Source organism: Hypanus sabinus, chromosome X1, assembly GCF_030144855.1.
Source record: "Hypanus sabinus isolate sHypSab1 chromosome X1, sHypSab1.hap1, whole genome shotgun sequence".
Classification (NCBI taxonomy): Eukaryota; Metazoa; Chordata; class Chondrichthyes; order Myliobatiformes; family Dasyatidae; genus Hypanus; species Hypanus sabinus.
Genome location: NC_082738.1, coordinates 8,544,178 through 8,563,530, shown reverse-complemented (window position 1 = coordinate 8,563,530; position 19,353 = coordinate 8,544,178). Strand labels below are relative to the sequence as shown.

Sequence of the window (19,353 nt, the reverse complement as noted above, 5' to 3'; positions counted from 1 at the left end):
TTTCCTTCTGCTTAATTACAGCTTGTGCTGATCACATCAAGTAACCCCACCGAGGCAGTGCTCTCACTACCCTCCCCCCAACTATGCCCGAGCTGGGGAGGTGGTGCCTATTGCCGAGCTGAAGGTTGACTGAAAACATTGCAAACCATTTCTCTTGCAATTCATAGTCCCATAGGGGGAGGTCAAATAAACTCATGTCAGTTCAAAGGGAGGAGAAAATGAAGAGTAAATGAATGTTGCCAGAAGAACAAGAACATATAAAATAGGAGTTTCAAGCCTGCCCTACCATTCAACAAGATCCTAGATGATCCTTTAGCTCTGTACCTGTCCCCTTCCCAATCTACATATCACTTGACTCTCTAAAAATCCAGAATGAACTCAATGACTGAGTCTCCACAGGCAGAGAATTCCAAACATTCTTTATCTTCTGCTTGAAGAAATTCGACTGTTCTAAAAGGCCTCAAGCCAAGAATTAGACCTGGCTTTAGACTCCTCAACCAAGAGAAACATCCTCCCTGCATCTAGCCAGTTGAGACCTCTAGGAATTATACAAATTTCAATGTTATCTCCCCCCGTTTTTCTAAACTCTTGTGAATACAGTCCTGGTCTACTCAATCTCACCTTATCTGACTAATCAGCCATTCCTGGAACCAGTTTAGTCAATCATTACTAAGGCAAGTAGATCCTTTTTTTGGGCAAGCAGTCCCATAAAATCACAAGACATCTTTACTCAAATCCTCTCTTATTTAAGGCCAACATACAAAATGTCTGCCTAATCCCCACACATTGGCTATCTATGTCTTGTCTACAAGGACAACCAGGCCTCTTTGAACATCAGCACTTGTCCAAGCTCTCTCACCCTATTCATTACCTCACCTTGTTTTATATCATAAGAAATTGGAAACATGGTAGTTGATTCTCTCAGCCAACAAACGCAGTGAATAGCTGAGGCATAATCACTGAAACCTACAGTACCTCACAGGTCACAACCAATCAGCCCAAGAAAGGTGCCTCTATTCCAACTCTTTATTGGAAAATAATCAATTCACATCTGTATATTCAACCCAATTCCATGTGTTCTAACCTTATAGATCTACCTCCTCTGTGGAACTTTATCAAAAGCCATCTGAAAATCTAAATAAATCACATCCACTTGTTCTGCCTTTTCTAATTTACTATTTATATCCTCAAAAATATCCAATAGTTTAGTCAAACAGACTTTTCCTTTCTTACTTTACATTGACTCTGCTCAATCCTGCTATTCTTTTCAAGCTATTTTGTTATTACATCCTTCACTAGGACTCCAGCACCATCCCTACTGTAGAACTGGTCAGTAGTCCTTCCTGGTTTCCTCTCTCTTTCCTTACTGAATCAGTGCAGTCAACATGCGCTATCCTCCAATTCACAGGAACAACAGAGTTACAATCTCTAAAGCCACGTCTCCTTTCAAAACTAGGGATTAGGTGGATTTGGGATTTTCCTGGTTTTTACTCCCACCAAGCTCTCTACAACCCTTTGCCCACTGTTACTTATTTCCTCATTCCTGCTCGATCTTTTGTTCTCTAGTATTCCAGGAACTTTAATGTTTCCTTCCATAAAACAATCATAAGGTAGCTAGTTAATTTCTCTGATTCTTTATTTCCCTCTTTGTAACTTCTCTCACCGCTGTCTTCAAGGGATCCACATTTGCCTTTTTGCTTCCTTTTCACATAGCGTAGAATTCATTTTTCCTTCCTCCCAGTTTAGTCTCATATTCAGCACCTTCCTTTATTCATTTCTTGGTTCTCCTTTATTGAGTTTTAAAATGATCCCAATCTCAGACCTCTTGCTCTTTCCAGCAATGTTATCAGTCCTTGCTTTGGAATTAATTAATTTCAAAGAAAATACTTTGGAATTAATTTAATTAATTCCTTTCATTTCTCCTTTCAGTACAGATACAGACATTTTGAATTTTGGTGTCTTAAAGGATTATCATTTTCCTGGAAATAGTGCAGCATTTCCTTTAATGCCATGCCTTTCAATATACTTTCCCATTAACCACAGCCATTTCTTCATTCTTACCTTCTTCAGATTTACTACCTTAGATTTGGGCTGAACAACATCACTTTCATACACTTATGACCAGTGTCTATAAAAAGTATTCACACCCCCCCATGGAAGTTTTCATGTTTTATTGTTTTACAACATTGAGTCACAGTAGATTTAATTTGGCTTTTTTGACACTGATCACCAGTAAAAGACTCTTCCATGTCAAAGTGAAAACAGATCTCTACAAAGTGATCTAAATTAATTACAAATATAAAACACAAAATAATTGATTGCATAAGTATTCACCCCCTTCAAGTCAGTATTTAGTAAATGCACCTTTAGCAGCAATTGCAGCCTTGAGTCTCTAACAGCTTTGCACATCTGGACACTGCGATTTTTCCCTATTCTTCTTTACAAAACTGCTCAAGCTCTGTCAGATTGCATAGGGATCATGACTGAACAGCCCTTTTCAAGTCCAGCCACAGATTCTCAATTGGATTGAAGTCTGGACTCTGACTTGGCCACTCTAGGACATTAACTTTGATGTTTTTAAACCATTCCAGTGTAGCTTTGGCCTTATACTTGGGGTCAAAGTCTTGCTGGCAAACAAATCTTCTCCTACTTTGCAGTTCTCTTGCAGACTGCATCAGGTTTTCCTCCGGGATTTCCCTGTATTTTGCTGAGTTCATTGTCCCCTCTACCTTCAGAAGCCTTCCAGGGCCTGCTGCAGTGAAGCATTCCCACAGCATGATGCAGCCACCACCATGCTTCATGGTAGAAATGGCATGTTTTTGATGATGTGCGGTGTTTAGCTTATGCCAAACATAGTGTTTAGTCTGATGGCCAAAAAGCTCTATTTTGGTTTTATCAGACCATAGAATCTTCTTCCAGCTGACTTCAGAGTCTCCCACATGCCTTCTGGCAAACTCTAGCTGAGATTTCATGTGAGTTTTTTCCAACAGTGGCTTTCCCTTTGCCACTCTCCCATAAAGCTGTGACTGGTGAAGCACCCGGGCAACAGTTGTTGTATGTACAGTCTCTCCCATCTCAGCCACTGAAGCTTGTAACTTCTCCAGAGTTGTCTTAGGTCTCTTGGTGGACTCTCTCACTCGTCCCCTTCTTGCACGGTCACTTGGTTTTTGAGGACAGCCTGCTTTGGACAGATTTACAGCTATGCCATATTCTTTCCATTTCTTGATGATTGACTTAACTGTACTCCAAGGGATATTTAGTGACTTGGAAATCTTCTTGTATCTATCTCCTGACTTACGCTTTTCAATAACCTTTTTGCAGAGTTCCTTGGAGTGTTCTTTTATCTTCATGGTGTAGTTTTTGCCAGGATACTGACTCACCAGTGCTTGGAACTTCCAGATACAGGTGTATTTTTACTACAATCAATTGAAACAACTTGACTGCACACAGGGCTCCAAAATTAATTTAGATCACATTGAACAGATCTATTTTCACTTTGACATGAAAGAGTCCTTTTCTGTCAATCAGTGTAAAAAAAAAACCCAAATTAAATCCACTGTGATTCAATGTTGTAAAACAAAGCATGAAATCTTCCAAGGGAGGTGAATACTTTTTGTAGGCATTATATAGTTTTATTATATTTTATAGATATTGTATAGTTTTATTATATTATGATCACTCCTCTCCTAAGCCCCTGAATAACACCATGAATAAACTCACAGCATAAGATGAGATTTAATACTTTATCCCCTAGTTGGCCACCTTCTTAGTCCCCATTCTACGTACACCCACATGACAGGATTTCAACTTCTCCAGCCTTGTCCATAAACACCATCACCTCGTAAACCTGCCTACACTTCTAGGGACCAGCTGCATAGCTGTCATTGGGAAACATTTTAGTTAATTTTAATGAATAGAAATCTGCTTTAAACAATGGCTCTCCCTCCATCTGTGCATCAATTGAGGAAAGAGAGAACAAAGAAGTCAATGCAAAATCCAGACACCATGGATGGAAAAAAATGCCTCATTTTTAGCAGAAGGAGGAGGATCAGTGGAGATCAAAGCAAGAAGTCTGTTAACTCCTCAGAGCTGGATATCAGAATTACAACAGTGCTTGCAAGGGCAGAAGATGAGAGAGAAACAGATGAAGGGAAGATAGAGCAATGAACACCGAGGAGTTAGCTGGAGGAGGTGGGAAAAGGTCATGAACTGAAATTTGGTTTGAGAAGATGTGCATGACATTAACCAAAGCCATATTGACAGTTGATGTTGGAAAAATAGCAATTATAGAACCTTATAGTACAGAACATCCCACTAAGTCCACACTGACCATGAAATACCCATCTATACTAGTCCTAGTTACCAGCATGTTCTCCATAGCCTTCTGGGCCTTGGTGATTCAAGTTCTTGGCTAGACACTCCTTAAATGTTGCTGGCTGTAATCTGAGAGAGTGACCTTCTGTGTTGAGTTTGGAGATTTAACATGCATTCTGGAGGGTGAAGCTTCCATTCAGTTTCAGTGTAACAGTACAAATGCAGACGGCTGAGATCAGATTAGGGTAGAGCAGCATTTGCTCTCAGCAGGCTTGTCGACACAGCAGAGCTGTTCATCTGAACAAACACCAGTCTGAGGTTTGGATTGCCAGGCAGAGTAGATTAAATTAATATTACATGTACACCACCTTGTCACCTGAAACCGGTGTCTGGGAGGTGAAGCAAGTCACTGAACTTGCATGGTGCCTTCAAAAGTGGAGCAGGTGGAAATTAGGGAAGAAAGACCTTAAGATAGAGGATCAGAATTAGGCCATTTGGCCCATTGAGTCTTCTCTGCCATTCAATCATGGCTGATTTATTTTTCCTCTCAATTCCATTCTCTTATCTTTGCCCCATAAATTTCGACATCCTATCAACCTCCAATTTAATTATACCCAATGACTTGGCCTCTACAGTTATCAGTGGCAATGAATTCCACAGATTCACCACTCTGACAAAAGAAATTCCTCCTCATCTTTATTCTAAGAGGTGTCCTTCTCTTCCTAGGCTGTGCCCTCTGTTCCTAGACTCTCCCACTATAGGAAACATATGCTCTATGTCCCCTCTATCTTGGCCTTTCAATATTCAGTAGGTTTTAATAAGAACACTATGATTCTTCTAAACTCCAGTGAGTACAGGCCCAGAGGCATCAAACTCTCCTCTTATGTTAACCCTTCCATGCCTGGGATCATTCTTGTCAGCCTCCCCTGGACACTCTTCAATGCCAGCACATTTTTTTTTAAGATAAGGAGTTCAGAACTGCCTACAATATTCCAACTGCAGTCTGCCCAAAGCCTTATAAAGCCTCAGTATTAAATCCTTGTTTTTATACTTATGTTGTGTATTTGATATTTCTATAATATTTGAGTAATATTACATATACATCATTAGACTAAGCATTCTTGTTCATTTAAATAATTCATATGGGTTATTTGTAAATACGTGATTTGCATACACCATCACACTACCAAATGCCTCGCTTAAAGTAAACATGAAGTTAGACCTGCATTCCTCGACTCCTGTGACTTTCTTTGACTTAACGTTTTGAAGTTACAAAACATTACATTGGCAACGAGGTTTTTTTAAAATGACCCCAAGATGGCTCCCGACCTGTTAAAGCACAGCGATACATTCAATCTAAAAAAAGTGCAGAGAGAAGAACAGTGGAATTTTTAAAAATTAGCCCAGTACATGCAGAGACTTGAGTTTTACAAAAAGCAGTGCAGCAGCACTTGTTCTTCAGAAGGGAAGACACAATCCAAGTTTTTTCTAAATCAGAAAACAGAGGAATTCATGGTTTCATAAAGAGTGAGTACAGTGATAATAATCATTTAAAAAATCAGAAATGGCTGGCTTCATCCAAAAGACACATTTGATTACACAATGGGTAATTGGATTTTATATACTGTTAATTGAACAATATTTTGAAACAAATGAAATAGTCAATGAGAAATGAGTACTAAATTTGCAGAGTGCATTGGGTTTAAAGGCTTACAGTTTGTCTTGAAATTTAACTATTCCAACCAAACTACCCAAAATGAGCTTTGCTGATGTTGTCAAAGTGATGCAAGAACACTTAGAACCAAAGCTATTGTTGAATGCAGAACGCTCAGGTTTCATAACCAGAATCAAGTCCATTTCAGCATATGTGGCTGATTGGAAGAGACTGTCTGAGTATTGTCAGTTCAGAGATGGGATTAATGATGCACTGAGAAACGGTTTACTTTGTGGAATCTTACAAGAAAGCATTCAAGAATAGCTCCTAACTGAAGCACAATTTACATTTAAAAGGGCAGATGAAATTGCTTTATCAATGGAAACCAGAGAGAGATGAAATTGAGTTCCAGTCAGGTATGAAAGGGAGTGTGAACAAAAATTGTAGCATCTAAACAGAAACTAGCTTGGCTCACACATCCTAAACCTAAGCAGGTGTAAAGACAAAACTTGCAGAAAATGCAAACAGAGGACACATATGAAGAGCGGGTCGGGTAGACAAAAATAAATGGACTTCACAGGGAAGAGAAAAAGATGAAAAGTCAAGTTGCTGTTTCAAAACGAGCACTAATCTGAATGCTGTTGATGAAAAATCTGATAATGATGAGAGTGACACAGGACCGTGTAGCCCTAAGATTCACAATGTGAAAACTAACAACAGACAAGCAATGTGGCTTACACCAGAAGTGAACAGCAGATTAATTAAAATGGAACTGGACACCAGAGGTGGAATTAATTCACAAGATGAGTTTGAACTGCATTTCAAAGTTACTGAACTGAAGCCTGCAAATATCCAACTAAGAACTTAAACTGAAGAAAAGATAACTCCCGTAGGAATGACATTTCTAACAGTGAAATACAACAACAAGCCATGTTGAGCTTATATGTGGTAAAAACAGGAGGACCAGCATTGTGGGAGTGTGATTGGCTGAGAATATACAACTTGATTGGAGATCCATCCACCATTTGCATACCACATCCCCTGCAATGAAGTCATATGAAAGTGAATTAAGAAAGATACTGGATGATGCCGCAGCAGTGTTCATGGATGGCATTGAAAAACTCAAATATATCACGATATCCTGAAGTGGGAAGGAGGACAGCCAGAGGTTGTGGTACATATTGGTACCAATGACATAGGTAGGAAAAGGGAGGAGGTCCTGAAAACAGACTACAGGGAGTTAGGAAGGAAGCTGAGAAGCAAGACCGCGAAGGTAGTAATCTCGGGATTACTGCCTGTGCCACGTGACAGTGAGAATAGGAATAGAGTGAGGTGGAGGATAAATGCATGGCTGAGGGATTGGAGCAGGGGGCAGAGATTCAGATTTCTGGATCATTGGGACCTCTTCTGGGGCAGATATGACCTATACAAAAGGTTGCACTTGAATCCAAGGGGAAACAATATTCTTGCGGGCAAATTTACTCGAGCTGTTTGGAGAGGTTTGAATGACTATGGCAGGGGAATGGAACCAGTATGACAGAGCTGAGGATGAGCCAGCAGGTTTACAAGTAGATGATGAGTGTAACATGAATGTAAGGAAGGACAAGCCAATGATTGGGTACAAGTAACGAGGTGGCCTACAGAGAAGAAGTCATCTCTCGACACAGTGATGTCAAGAAAACAACCTCTCCCTCAACGTTGCAAAAACAAAGGGGCTGGTTGTGGATTACAGGGGAAATGGAGGCAGGCTAAGCCCTATTGACATCAATGGATCTGGGGTTGAGAGGGTGAACAGCTTCAAGTTCCTTGGCATACACATCACTGAGGACCTCATGTTGTCTGTACACACCAGCTGTGTGGTGAAAAAGGCAAAACGGCGTCTCTTTCACCTCAGATGGTTGAGAAAGTTTCGTATGGGCCCCCAAATTCTGAGAACTTTCTACAGGGGCACAATTGAGAGCATCCTGACTGGCTGCATCACTGCCTGGTATGGGAACTGTACCTCCCTTAATCACAGGACTCTGCAGAGAGTGGTACGGACAGCCCAGCACATCTGTAGATGTGAACTTCCCACTATTCAGGAGATTTACAAAGACAGGTGTGTAAAAAGGGCCTGTAGGATCATTGGGGACCCGAGTCACCCCATAACCATAATCTATTCCAGCTGCTACCATCCGGGAAACAGTACAGCAGCATAAAAGCCAGGACCAACAGGCTCTGAGACAGCTTCTTCCACCAGGCCATCAGACTGATTAACATGCTGATTTGAATGTATTTCTATGTTACATTGACTATTCTATTTATTATAAATTACTATGATTGTACATTGCACATTTAGATGGAGACATAGCGTAAAGATTTTTACTCCACATGTATGCGAAGGATGTAAAAAATAAAGTCAATTCAATTCAAATACAGAAAGAGCAAAGAGTTAAATTGTACCACAGGGGAAAAATGCAAAAGGATGAAGAATGCAGGACTGAAGGGGCTGTATTTAAATATGGGTAGCATTCGGAATGAGGTGGCTGAACTCGTGGCACAATTAGAGATTGGTCAGTATGACGTTATGGGCATCACTGAGTTGTGGCTGAAAGAAAGCCATAGTTGGGAACTTAACATCAAAGGATATACTTTGTATTGAAAGGACAGGCAGGACAGGCAGGAAGGCATAGGCGGTGGTGTGGCTCTGTTGGTAAGAAATGGAATTACATCTTTAGAAAGGGGTGACATAGGGTCAGAGTATGTTGAATCTTTATAGGTGGAGTTAAAAAACTGGAAGGATTAGAAAGCCATCATGGGAATCATATATAGGCCTCCAAATAGTTGCCACAATGAGATTGCAAAGGGAGCTGGAAAAGGCATGTAATAAGGGTAATTACACAATTGTAATGCGGGACTTCAATATGCAAGGGGATTGGGAAAACAAGTTGGTGTCCGACTGCAAGAGAGGAAATTTGTTGAATGCCTACGAAATGGCTTTTTAGAGCAGCTTGTGCTTGAGCCTACTCAGGGAAAGGCTATCTTAGATTAGGTGTTGTGTAATAACCCGGATCTTATTAGGGAGCTTAATGTAAAGGAATCCCTTTGGAGGCAATGATCACAATATGTTTGAATTCATACTGCAATCTGAGCAGGAGAAGCAGAACTCACAAGTATCTGTAATTCCCTTGCAATACTGAATGAGAAAGGAGCTTGCACAGGTGGATTGGAGGAGGATACTGATAGGAATGACGGCACAGCAGAGATGGCTGAAGTTTCTGGGAATAGTTCACAAAGTGCAGGAAAGTTATCCCACAGAAGTTGTTCTCAAATGATAGGGAGAGCCAACCGTGGTTGACAAGAAAAGCCAAGGAAAGGGCATAGAAGGTAGCAAAAGTGAGTAGGAAGTTGGATGATTGGGAAGCTTTTAAAATCCAATGAAAGGCTATAAGAAAGGAAAAGATGAAATTTGAGGACTAGCCAATAATATAAAGCAGGATACCAAAAGTGGTTTTTCAGTTATACAGTATAAAGAGTAAAAGGGAGGTGTGAGTTGATATTGGACCACCGGAAAATGATGCTGGCAAGGTAGTGATGGAGGGGGGGGGGTCAAAGAAATGGCAGATGAACTCAATGGATACTTTGCATCAGTCTTCACTGCGGAAGACACTAGCAGTTTGCCAGAGGTCCATGAGTGTCAGGGAGCAGGAGAGAATGCAATGCCATTGCTATTACAAAGGAAAAAATGCCAGGCAAACTGAAAGATCTTAAAATGGATGAGTCACCTGGGCCAGGTGGACTACATCCCAGAGTCCTGAGAGAGGTTGCTGAAGAGATAATGGATGCATTGGTCATGATCTTTCAAGAATCACTTGACTCTGGCATGGACTGGAAGATTGCAAATGTCACTCCAATCTTTAAGGGAAGAAAGCAAAAGAAAGGGAATTATAGGCCAGTTAGCCTAACCTCAGTGGTTGGGAAAATGTTGGAGTCTATTAGTAAGGATGAGATTTCAGGGTACTTGGAGACTAATGATAAAACAAGTCAAAGTCAACATGGTTTCTGTAAAGGTTAGTCTTGCCTGACAACTTTTCAAAAGTCTTAAGCACAGGGTGCTAGTTGCCCAAGACTTTTGCACAGTACAGTAGTAATTTTATATATTGCACTGTACTGCTGCTACAAAAAAACAAATTTCATGACAAATATGAGTGATGGTAAACCTGATTCTGATATGGATCTCTATCGTAGACTGAGAGTGGGAAGGGGGCAAGGAGAGGGGAATCATGGTTGGACCTCTCTCTCTCTGATCAGCTGGTTTCTGGATCCATTCAATCACTTTGCCCTTGATTATAGTGATGAAGATAATTGAATTTCTAGAAATTACACACCAGACTGTACAAAATGTACCATAGAGACAGGTACCTCAACCATTCAGCCTGCTAACTGCATATTCCCAGAAATATATTTAATAACATGCACTTCACTGCTTTCTGGGGCTGGAGAATTCTAGTCGCGTCCCTTTTGGTGAGGAAATCCCTCCTGATCTTGATTCTAAATGACATACCCTACATCCTGAGTCTGTGACCCCTAGTTCTAGACATGACAGCTGTCAAGAGCATCCTCACTGTACCCAGCTTGCTGAGTCCTGCTAGAATTTCATCCACCTCTCTGAGATGCCCTGTCATTCTTCGACACTTTAATCCCACCTCGAGGATCAGCCTGCCATCGCAGGAACCAAACTAGTGAACCTTCGCTGTATTCCCTCTAGTGCAGGGGTTCTCAACCTTTTTTATGCCATGGACCAATACCGTGCAGGTTGGGAACCCCTGCTCTAGGGCATCAACTTTCTTCCTCAGGTAAGTAGATCAAAGGTGTAGATAGATAGGGTCCTGCCCAAACTCTGTACAGTTGCAGGAAAACATTTGTGTTTCTGCATGAACATCCTCTTGCATTGAAAGCTACTGCACCATTTACCTTCCTGGATGCTCACAGCACCTGAACACTTGCTTTCAGACACCTTCCGTTTTCCCAATCTATAACCATTGTGGTATAATCTGTCCTTCTGTTTTTAAAAATCAAAAGAGTGACCTCCCATTTATCCCCATAAAACTGCATTTGCCCACTTATCTAATTTGTTGAAATGACACTGGAGTCTCTTTGCATCCTCACAAATCACACTCATCTCCCCATCCCCAACATTGTGTTGCTTGACAACTTGCAGATGTTATACTTAGTTCCCTCATTCACATCAGCAACTTATATTGAACAGCAAATCCTGTGGCATCAGATTGGTCATGATCTCCCACCCAGGAGATGAACCATTTATACCTATTCTCCATTTCCTATCAACGAATGCTGGTATATCACCCCCATATCTGATATGCTTTAACTTTTGCCCCCTAACCTCTTCTGAAAAGCTTTCTGAATATCCAAATATACCACATTCACTAGTCCTCCCTCATCTTTACCCAATATCCCTTCATGTCTCTGGTTAATAAAGATCACCCTAACCCTTTGGTTGTTTCCTTCCATCCCATCCCCTCCCTATCATCCCCGACCTTGATTTCCAATCCAGCAGAATTAGTTTTCCATTATCCATTCCCCTTAACCAAATCAAATCACTCTAAAATCTTCTACATTCTACAGAATAGAGCTCTGTTTTGGGGTAGAATCATTTTATCCAAGGAATCAATTGTCTCTGCAAAGCCAATGTGTTACCCTCTCCTGGTGACGAGAACTGCAATATCGCCTGGATGTCAGTAGTTCTGTTCTCACCTTGTCTTCTACTACTCTGGATCGAGCTTTTCATCATTTAGGTGCTACTCTGATTTATTGCTTTTTTGAGTCCAGAATTGGTTACCTCATGCTTGTTGATGTATTAACGTCCAATTTCCACAGTTTACTTCATGCACTTAGTCAACTATTTTCTTTGAATTTTATTTCCATTTACACCACTGACAATATTTTGTTAGCAATTTCAGCAAACTTGGGAACGTGGCTCTCTCTCCAGTTATGCAATCTGCACGCCACAGGTTGCTAGGAGACATTGGATTCGGTGTAGCGGGAGAGAGATTCAAAAGAAGTGAGCAGGCACAGTGGGGACATTCTGTGTGCCAGTTCCCTAGGAGATGGTGGATTGTAAGTAATGAGGCCTTTGGCAAGGACAATTAAAAAGTTAGGTTTAGGCAGAGCGGCCATTGTGGAAGCGGCCTTTCTAGGAGTGGGCTAGTGTTAGAGTGGGGAGTTGAGACTTTGGCAAAAAAAGGCAGAGTCTGCAGGTAGAATTTTTTTGTTTAATTTTCTTCATTATTTTCTTATTGCACAGTTAGAGCAGTGGGGATGCCAGCCAGGATAGTGCAATGCTCCTCTTGTGGGATCAGGGAGACCTGCAGTGTCTCTGATGACTACACCTGTAAGAAGTGCATCCAGCTGCAGCTTCTTTATTTCCGTGTTAAGGAGTTGGAGCTGGAACGGGATGACCTTTGGGTCATTCAGAAATACTTTTTCAGGCAATGGGAGAGTTACAAATTTTTCACTACACTTTAAGATTTAAAAAAAGTGCTTTCTTCCCTCACCTTGGACCAGCTGATTTTGATGTTGACAAATCTCACATCACTTGTTTGTTCCTGCCATGCACCCACTAATTTGTAGGCAATTTCTTGATGCTTCCCTTGCATTGCAAGAGACTGCAGTCTCCTGGTGCTGCCAATTGTATAGGATATGCTCACAGAAACTACAAACATGACCTTCCACCCCCAACCCCATACTGCTGCTACTGGGCCAGCTCGCATGACAAGACTTCATGGCATCCCAGTTCCTGCAACCTCTGATAGGCAAACTCAATCTTTGATACTTGATTGGATGAATTTTGATGCCATTTTACAACCTCCAATGCAGCTCCATCCAATTGCTCCGAAATAAGTGAGTGGCCCATTTAATCTGTTGACTCGAGAATGTGGTGATTAGATTGGTTGAAAATTTACTGACATCTCCATCTAAATTTAAACAAGGAGATTTAAAGGGTTCAGCACAGCCTAGGTGGGCCAAGGGGCCTGGTTCTGTGCTGTAAATTTCTATGACATATCTATAACTTATTTAGCAGTATTCAATGCATGCATGTAACACCAACTTCATACTGAATGTGGGCTCAATTTCAACATTTATGAGAAATTTGGATAGATACATGGATAGGAGGGATATGGAGGGCTGTGGCCAGGGTGCAGGTTGATGGAACCAGATAGATTAATAGTTTGGCCTGAACTAGATGGGCTGAAGAGCCTGCTTCTGCTTCTGTGCTGTAGTCTTCTATGACATCCTCTTATTGCAGACCCAACTCAAGTATGTGACACACCATGAGTTCCCTACCTTGCAAGTCCCTGCTTATCCTATTCTTTCTGCTGCTGCACAGCTAATTTGCAAACCAGGCCAATAACATAAAAGACTTCCAAGATTATCTGAACGTCCAAGTAAATGATAAATATAGACATTCCCTTTCAACTACTTTAGTTACTTCATGAAAGCAAATGTAGGTCTCTAACCATCAGAACCAGGAACAAAGATATAGCATAACAATTAGGTTAAGAGAACACAAAGGACCCTTTCCAACAATGTGAGGGGAGCCAAGGGTCAAGGATGAGTGAGGAAGGGGCTGAAGAAGATCAATAAAGGTATAGTAAAAGGGAAGTTAATTGGGTTATATGCAGATAAATTCCCAGGGACTGATAATCTATGTCAGTGTCCCTGAAAGAGCAGATGATGGCAACATTCTTCTGAAATTCTTTTGACACAGAAAAGGCTTGATCTTACCAAACATTGGTACGGATACAAGAGGTTAGACAGTCTACCCCTCTCCTAATAGAAATCACATCAGTTTTAGGGGATTATCTCCTGGGTACAGTTGGTCATTGTAGAAGTGGATTGTGAGAGTGTCAGATATTGCCAGGGAGTGTGTCTGCTCAGAGTGAGTCATTTCAGAAAACTACCGTCAAAACTGAAAGTTTAGGCTTAAAGTCCTTGGAAGAATTTTTTTTAGTTTAAGCCTATGAGGTAGTCAATTTCTAAATTTAGGTCTGACCACTTGCAATACATCAACAAAAAACTGAGACTAGGGTTGGGTTTTACTTCCAGTAGTCTGGGGGCACAGTGGGAGCTCTCAAGCTTTCCCTCTGGGGTCCAGTGAACCACTCCCGCTCCACACCTCCTGCAGAAAATGAAGTATCTTACTGCCGTAATCCATTCCCTGTGTTGGCAGGAAACTCAGTGCTACTTTCCACTCTGTCTCCAAATGATCCTATGTAGACGTGTTAAGGAGGAGCCTTACAGCTAGGGGCAGTTCCAAACATCTGTCCAAACACCATGGAGATCAATTAGTTCTGGCTTGGTCAACCAGATAATTTTAATCCTGTCTAGTTTTGAGTTTCTACTTAGCATCATCAGAAATTTACTTCCCTCCTTAATCGGACAAGCAAAAATGTGGCAGATGGTGCTCAATGTTGAAAAATATGAATTTGTGACTTCATCTTTAAACTCAAGGAAGGCAGATCAGAATACGTTCAAAAACCAGGAATGGTGCAGAGAAAGAGACTTAAAGCACAAGTATTGAACACATTAACTATTGAAACACAGGTGTAACGCTGATGTAATGGTTTCTCTGTAAAATTTCACTGCTAATGTAACAGTTTCTCTGTAGCAGCAGTGTTTGGGTTACGACTAGAAATAATGGGGACTTTGGAATATGCAGTGTCCAATGAGGGAAGATGTTTTTTCTTTCTTGTGGGCCTGAGCGAAGGTTTTGCAGTCGTTTGTTCGGCAGAAGATGGAGAGAGAAGATGCCAGAATGGAGAAGTCGTAGTCTGCAGGACGGAGTGGACTTGGAATGGGGTCGGGAGTTGATGACCGGGGGAAAATCAATGGAGAACGAACAGGCAGGAAAACCGTGAGCTCCAACGTTGTGCATTAGACAGTTTCATGGGAATGGGCCCCTTTCTTTTTTGTTTCTTTACTAACCCTATAGTTAAATCAAGAATTATAAAGCTCAGTCGCTTAATTGCATATTGTGGACTGTTTGTTATTTCATGGTACTGATTTGTAACAGGGGACACATCACACAGCATCCACCTAAACAAGATTTCTCAAGTTTGGCCAGGCAGGATATAATACACAGATATAATAGGAAATAACACAAAGGAAATGGAAAATTAACCTTTATCATAAATGAGTGACAGTTTCTACAGAACTTAGGTGATACCCAGATGCCAAAGCCTTAAACTAGACTCCTCACATATGGGTGGATGTGTTAGTCATGGAAATAGTGAAGACTAAAGTGACCATTCACAGTCATCCAACATGGAAACAGACTCTTGGACTCATAATATCCATGCTGGACGTATACTAATTCCACCTTCCAGCTCCTGGTCAGTATCTGTTGCAAATTCAAGTTCTCACCCAGGTACTGTACAAAAGTGGTGAGAGTATTTGCCTCCAGCATCTTACACTGGCTAAAACTGTTAACATCACAAAAAAGGTATGCCACAGTTGCGTAGCAGTTAGCGCAACAGTTACAGCTCAGGTTGTCGGAGTTCAGAGTTCAATCCCAGCACCTCTGTACATCCCCCCCAGTGGAACTCGTGGGTTTTCCCCAGCAGCTCTCGTTTCCTCCCACAGTCCAAAGACGTACCAGATAGGTTAAAAATGGCCATTGTAAATTGTCCTGTGATTAGGCTAGGGTTAAATCGGTGTTGTCAGGGGTTGAAGGCGGCTGCAGCTTGAAGGGCCAGGAGGGCCTGTTCCATACTGTATCTCTACATAAAATAAAGATTGCGTCATCTAGATTTGCTGTTGTTGCAAGTGGAGAAGTTTAAGGACTGCTATAACTGAAGCGTTTATAAAAATCAATTAATTTGAAAGGACAGAGAAGTATCCTTTTTCTGATGATACAGTAGAGAACAAACAGATGTGACCTTAATGCAGGAGCCCAGCTGGTCCAAGGTGAGGGAAGAAAGCACATTTTTTAAAAATCTTAAATGGTAGGGAAAAGACTGTAAATCTCTCATTGCCTGAAAAAGTATTATTGCTCGGAGGCATGTAGGTTCCAGAACTAAGATTGAACTGAGATTTGTGGTTGGCAGCAGCACAAAGAGAAATGAGGCAAACTGAGGGAGTGAAGATTGTATCTCAGAGAATGGCAGAACTGCTCCGAGGGCCAAAAGTCAAAGTGATTTGTTTTCCCCTAAGTTTGTTCTTGATATTAAATAGCTTATTTAACTATTTACCTCCTGATAAGACATTAAAACTCCATGGTTGTTGCCTGTGATCCAGGCTAAAGTGGCATCAAACTAGGTCACAACTAACTTGTTAACCAGCTGTAGGTATCAGATTACCCATCCCATTCCATAGAGCCACTAGTACTGTGCCTTGGTTACGTGGCCTCCCCCACAGTCTGCACTATAAGCACACACACCCCTTTCACGCCATAACGTGCACGCAGCACTGTGGATTCTGTGCATGCTCTTACTTTACACTCAGACTAATTACTGTTTAACACAAAGTATCGCAAGAAACAACAATAGAGGTCAAATCTTCCTTTAAAGGTTAAAATTTTGCTGCTGAATTAAGAAACTGTGAGCCCAGTTTCTGAAATTACAATCGGTGGGAAAACCTGAACTCTCGAATTAACATCTGGAATTTTTCTCCTGGAATGTTATTAATGCCAGAGCCCAGCTTAAAGCTAAAAACAACAGCTGTCTATTATAGAAAATTGAGGGGACATTGAATCAAGTGAGCAGAATTGTCAGATGTTATCCAACCAAATGGAATGAGCTTGTCATATAACTCCTGAGATTAAGGGAATGGAGAACTCCAGTTTTTCACAGACCTTCAAGACAGGGTCAATTATACTTAACCAACCAGTGACATTTTATCTTAAATTTTGACTTACAATGAGACAGGGTTAATTAATAATTTAGTGATCAAGGGTTCATTGAGACAGAATGATCATTATACAATGAATATTCAATGGAAACATTCTCAGATCCAAAATTGGAGCCTTAAGTTTAAAGCCAATTGGAAAGGTGTAACAGGTAAGGCAAGATGGAAGAGGGAACTAGATAAAAACTAGGACAATAATTGTCCAAGGTCAAAGGGAAAAGTGAATCTTTGGAATTCGCTCCCCAGAGGTCTGTGGGTGAGTATAGTTAAGGTGCCAATAGCTTTTTGGCACCAAGCAGAATGAAAGGATAAGGCAGTTGGAGTACGTTGCTGTTCCAGTTCCTGCTTCTATTTCTAAAAAGTAATAATGTACGTGTAGGTGGGTGTTGTGTGCACACACATGTACAACAGAGTGTGCATTTTGTGCAACAACTGATCAACCAAATGATCTCACCTGTAATTACCTCTGTCACAGCCAATGAGTGTGACAATCACACCATTATCTGTGTGCCACTGGCAAGTACCAAGACCACATCATCATCAGCAACTGTTCCTTATCACAATGGAGCTAAACCATTGAGACAGGATCCTGGCTACAAAACGCTTGCAAAATAAAAATGGAAGGGAAGTTCTTGGACCCCATGAGGCAAGGATGGGGCATTATTATATAAGTGAATAGATTCCATGCAGTGTTCACATTTGATGAAGAACTGTGGTGGGGGTGGTTGAGTAAATGATAAACACACACAATGAATCTCCACATTCAATGAAAGGTTCCTGATTATTCCTTCCAGTGTATTGAAATATAACCAGGTGAGTTTGTTGCCCTGACCAGTATATGTTCTTCAACAACATCACTGAAGAGGTATATTATCTGGTCACTATCACACTACTGTGCACTGGAGCTTTGCTCTGCACCATCTGGCTGCAGTTCCCTATGTTGCCATATTGATATAAACCCAAGGCATTGGCTGAATATGCACTGTACCTTTTCTCTTGATTTTATTAATTCATTGTCAGAAGTTTGACCCTACAAAAGAACACAAGCCACATCCTGTAAAGGACAAGACTTTCAGTTTGCCTGGGCAAGTCTTCACCAGAATCCAGGTCCCAATGAAATGTTGTTGAGCTGAAACATCAACTTTGCTTTCTTCTCTTCACAGACGCTGTGTGACCTGCTGAGTTGCCTTCAACACTTTCTGCTTTGTTTTGGGATTTCTAGCATTTGTTCCAGCTGGATATTCCAGAAAATGACAGATAGTTTAAAGAGTGATGATACTTTACATCGCGTCATCTTAAAGAATCCAAACATTGCCACACATCTGTGCTAGACAGCAGTGTTCGCCCTCCACCAGATCCCAAAGAAATAAAGCTCCCACTCCCACCCTTCCACTCGTCCATTCCAAGTGGGGTTCCGCCCTTCATCGGGAACGAGAAGAGCAAAAGGAAGAACCCAGATTTACAAGCGTCCCGCAGTTGCAGAGGCTCACGATACCGCCCAATCATTACTGCCCCCCCCCCCGACTTCACCGGGCTGAATGATCGAGGATGGGGGGGGGGGGTTACACAAACCATCTTTACTCCACCGGCTATATACTGCAACACCCCCTCCTCAGTGAAGCACGCTTCCTACAATTCCTAATGAACCACCCCCCCAACACACACACACACACACACACACACACACATCTGTTTACACTCATTTCAAGAATTCATTTTGCAACTTTACAACCAGTAAACCGACATCGTTCCATAGAAAAATAAGGACCAAATACGAACGTGGCCAATCAGACCTTCCACACAGGCGCCGGGAGGGCAGGGGTCTCCTCCCACAGCGGGATACAGAGCCCGGTGCCGCCGCTCCCCCTTAGCTGGGCAGCGGATGGTGCAAAGTCTGAATGGAAACTTTACCCCGTCCCTTACCTGAAGTCGCCGGGCGCGACCCAGCGACCAAGAGTAGGCAGAGAGCGGCGAGGCTGGCGAGAGGAGGTTGGCGGTGGGGCCGGGTGCCCATGGCTGGTGGGGAGCTCAGGCGCGGGTCCGATGCAAGCTCCGACTGACTGTGGAGTGGCGGAGAGGAGATGAGAGGATCAGTGTGCGTCAGCAGCAGCAGCAGTGCGCCGCTCTTCAACCCACTCGCACCCTGCACAAACTGCAGGCACCTATGCAGATGTTACAAAATTGTTTTATAAATTATAAAAAAAATCTTGCAATGCAAATTGCCTCCCCCGCTCAAATAAAAAAGATGTTCATCAGGGGAGCAAAATCTGCTTTCGATAGGAAATAATGGCCATGAGGCAATTCGCGTCCAACTGCTATGTGTGTGATGGGGGCAACAAATGATCACAAACTTTGCATCGCTGAGTTTGATTGCATTGAGGCTACTGGGGAAAAGCTGCAGTCTCTCTTTTGCTGGTGCTTTGTAAACATTTGTATGGTCATTTCGGAAAGGGCTTCTCACTCATATGGACCAAGTCACA

The 19,353-nt window shown here is 41.8% G+C and overlaps 1 protein-coding gene across 2 annotated transcripts in view; it reads right to left on the bottom strand.

The window, feature by feature from the left end:
- Nucleotides 1-19,026, bottom strand: part of mrc2 (mannose receptor, C type 2) — a 230,419-nt gene extending 211,393 nt beyond the window's left edge. The window contains exon 1 of one of the 2 annotated variants that reach the window (XM_059955742.1): nucleotides 18,797-19,026. In XM_059955742.1, the coding sequence (XP_059811725.1) occupies nucleotides 18,797-18,887 (91 nt within the window). In that variant the 5' untranslated portion in view covers nucleotides 18,888-19,026. The remainder of the gene's footprint in view (nucleotides 1-18,796) is intronic. The other variant, XM_059955739.1, reaches the window with a different exon arrangement.
- Nucleotides 19,027-19,353: the final 327 nt, after the last annotated feature.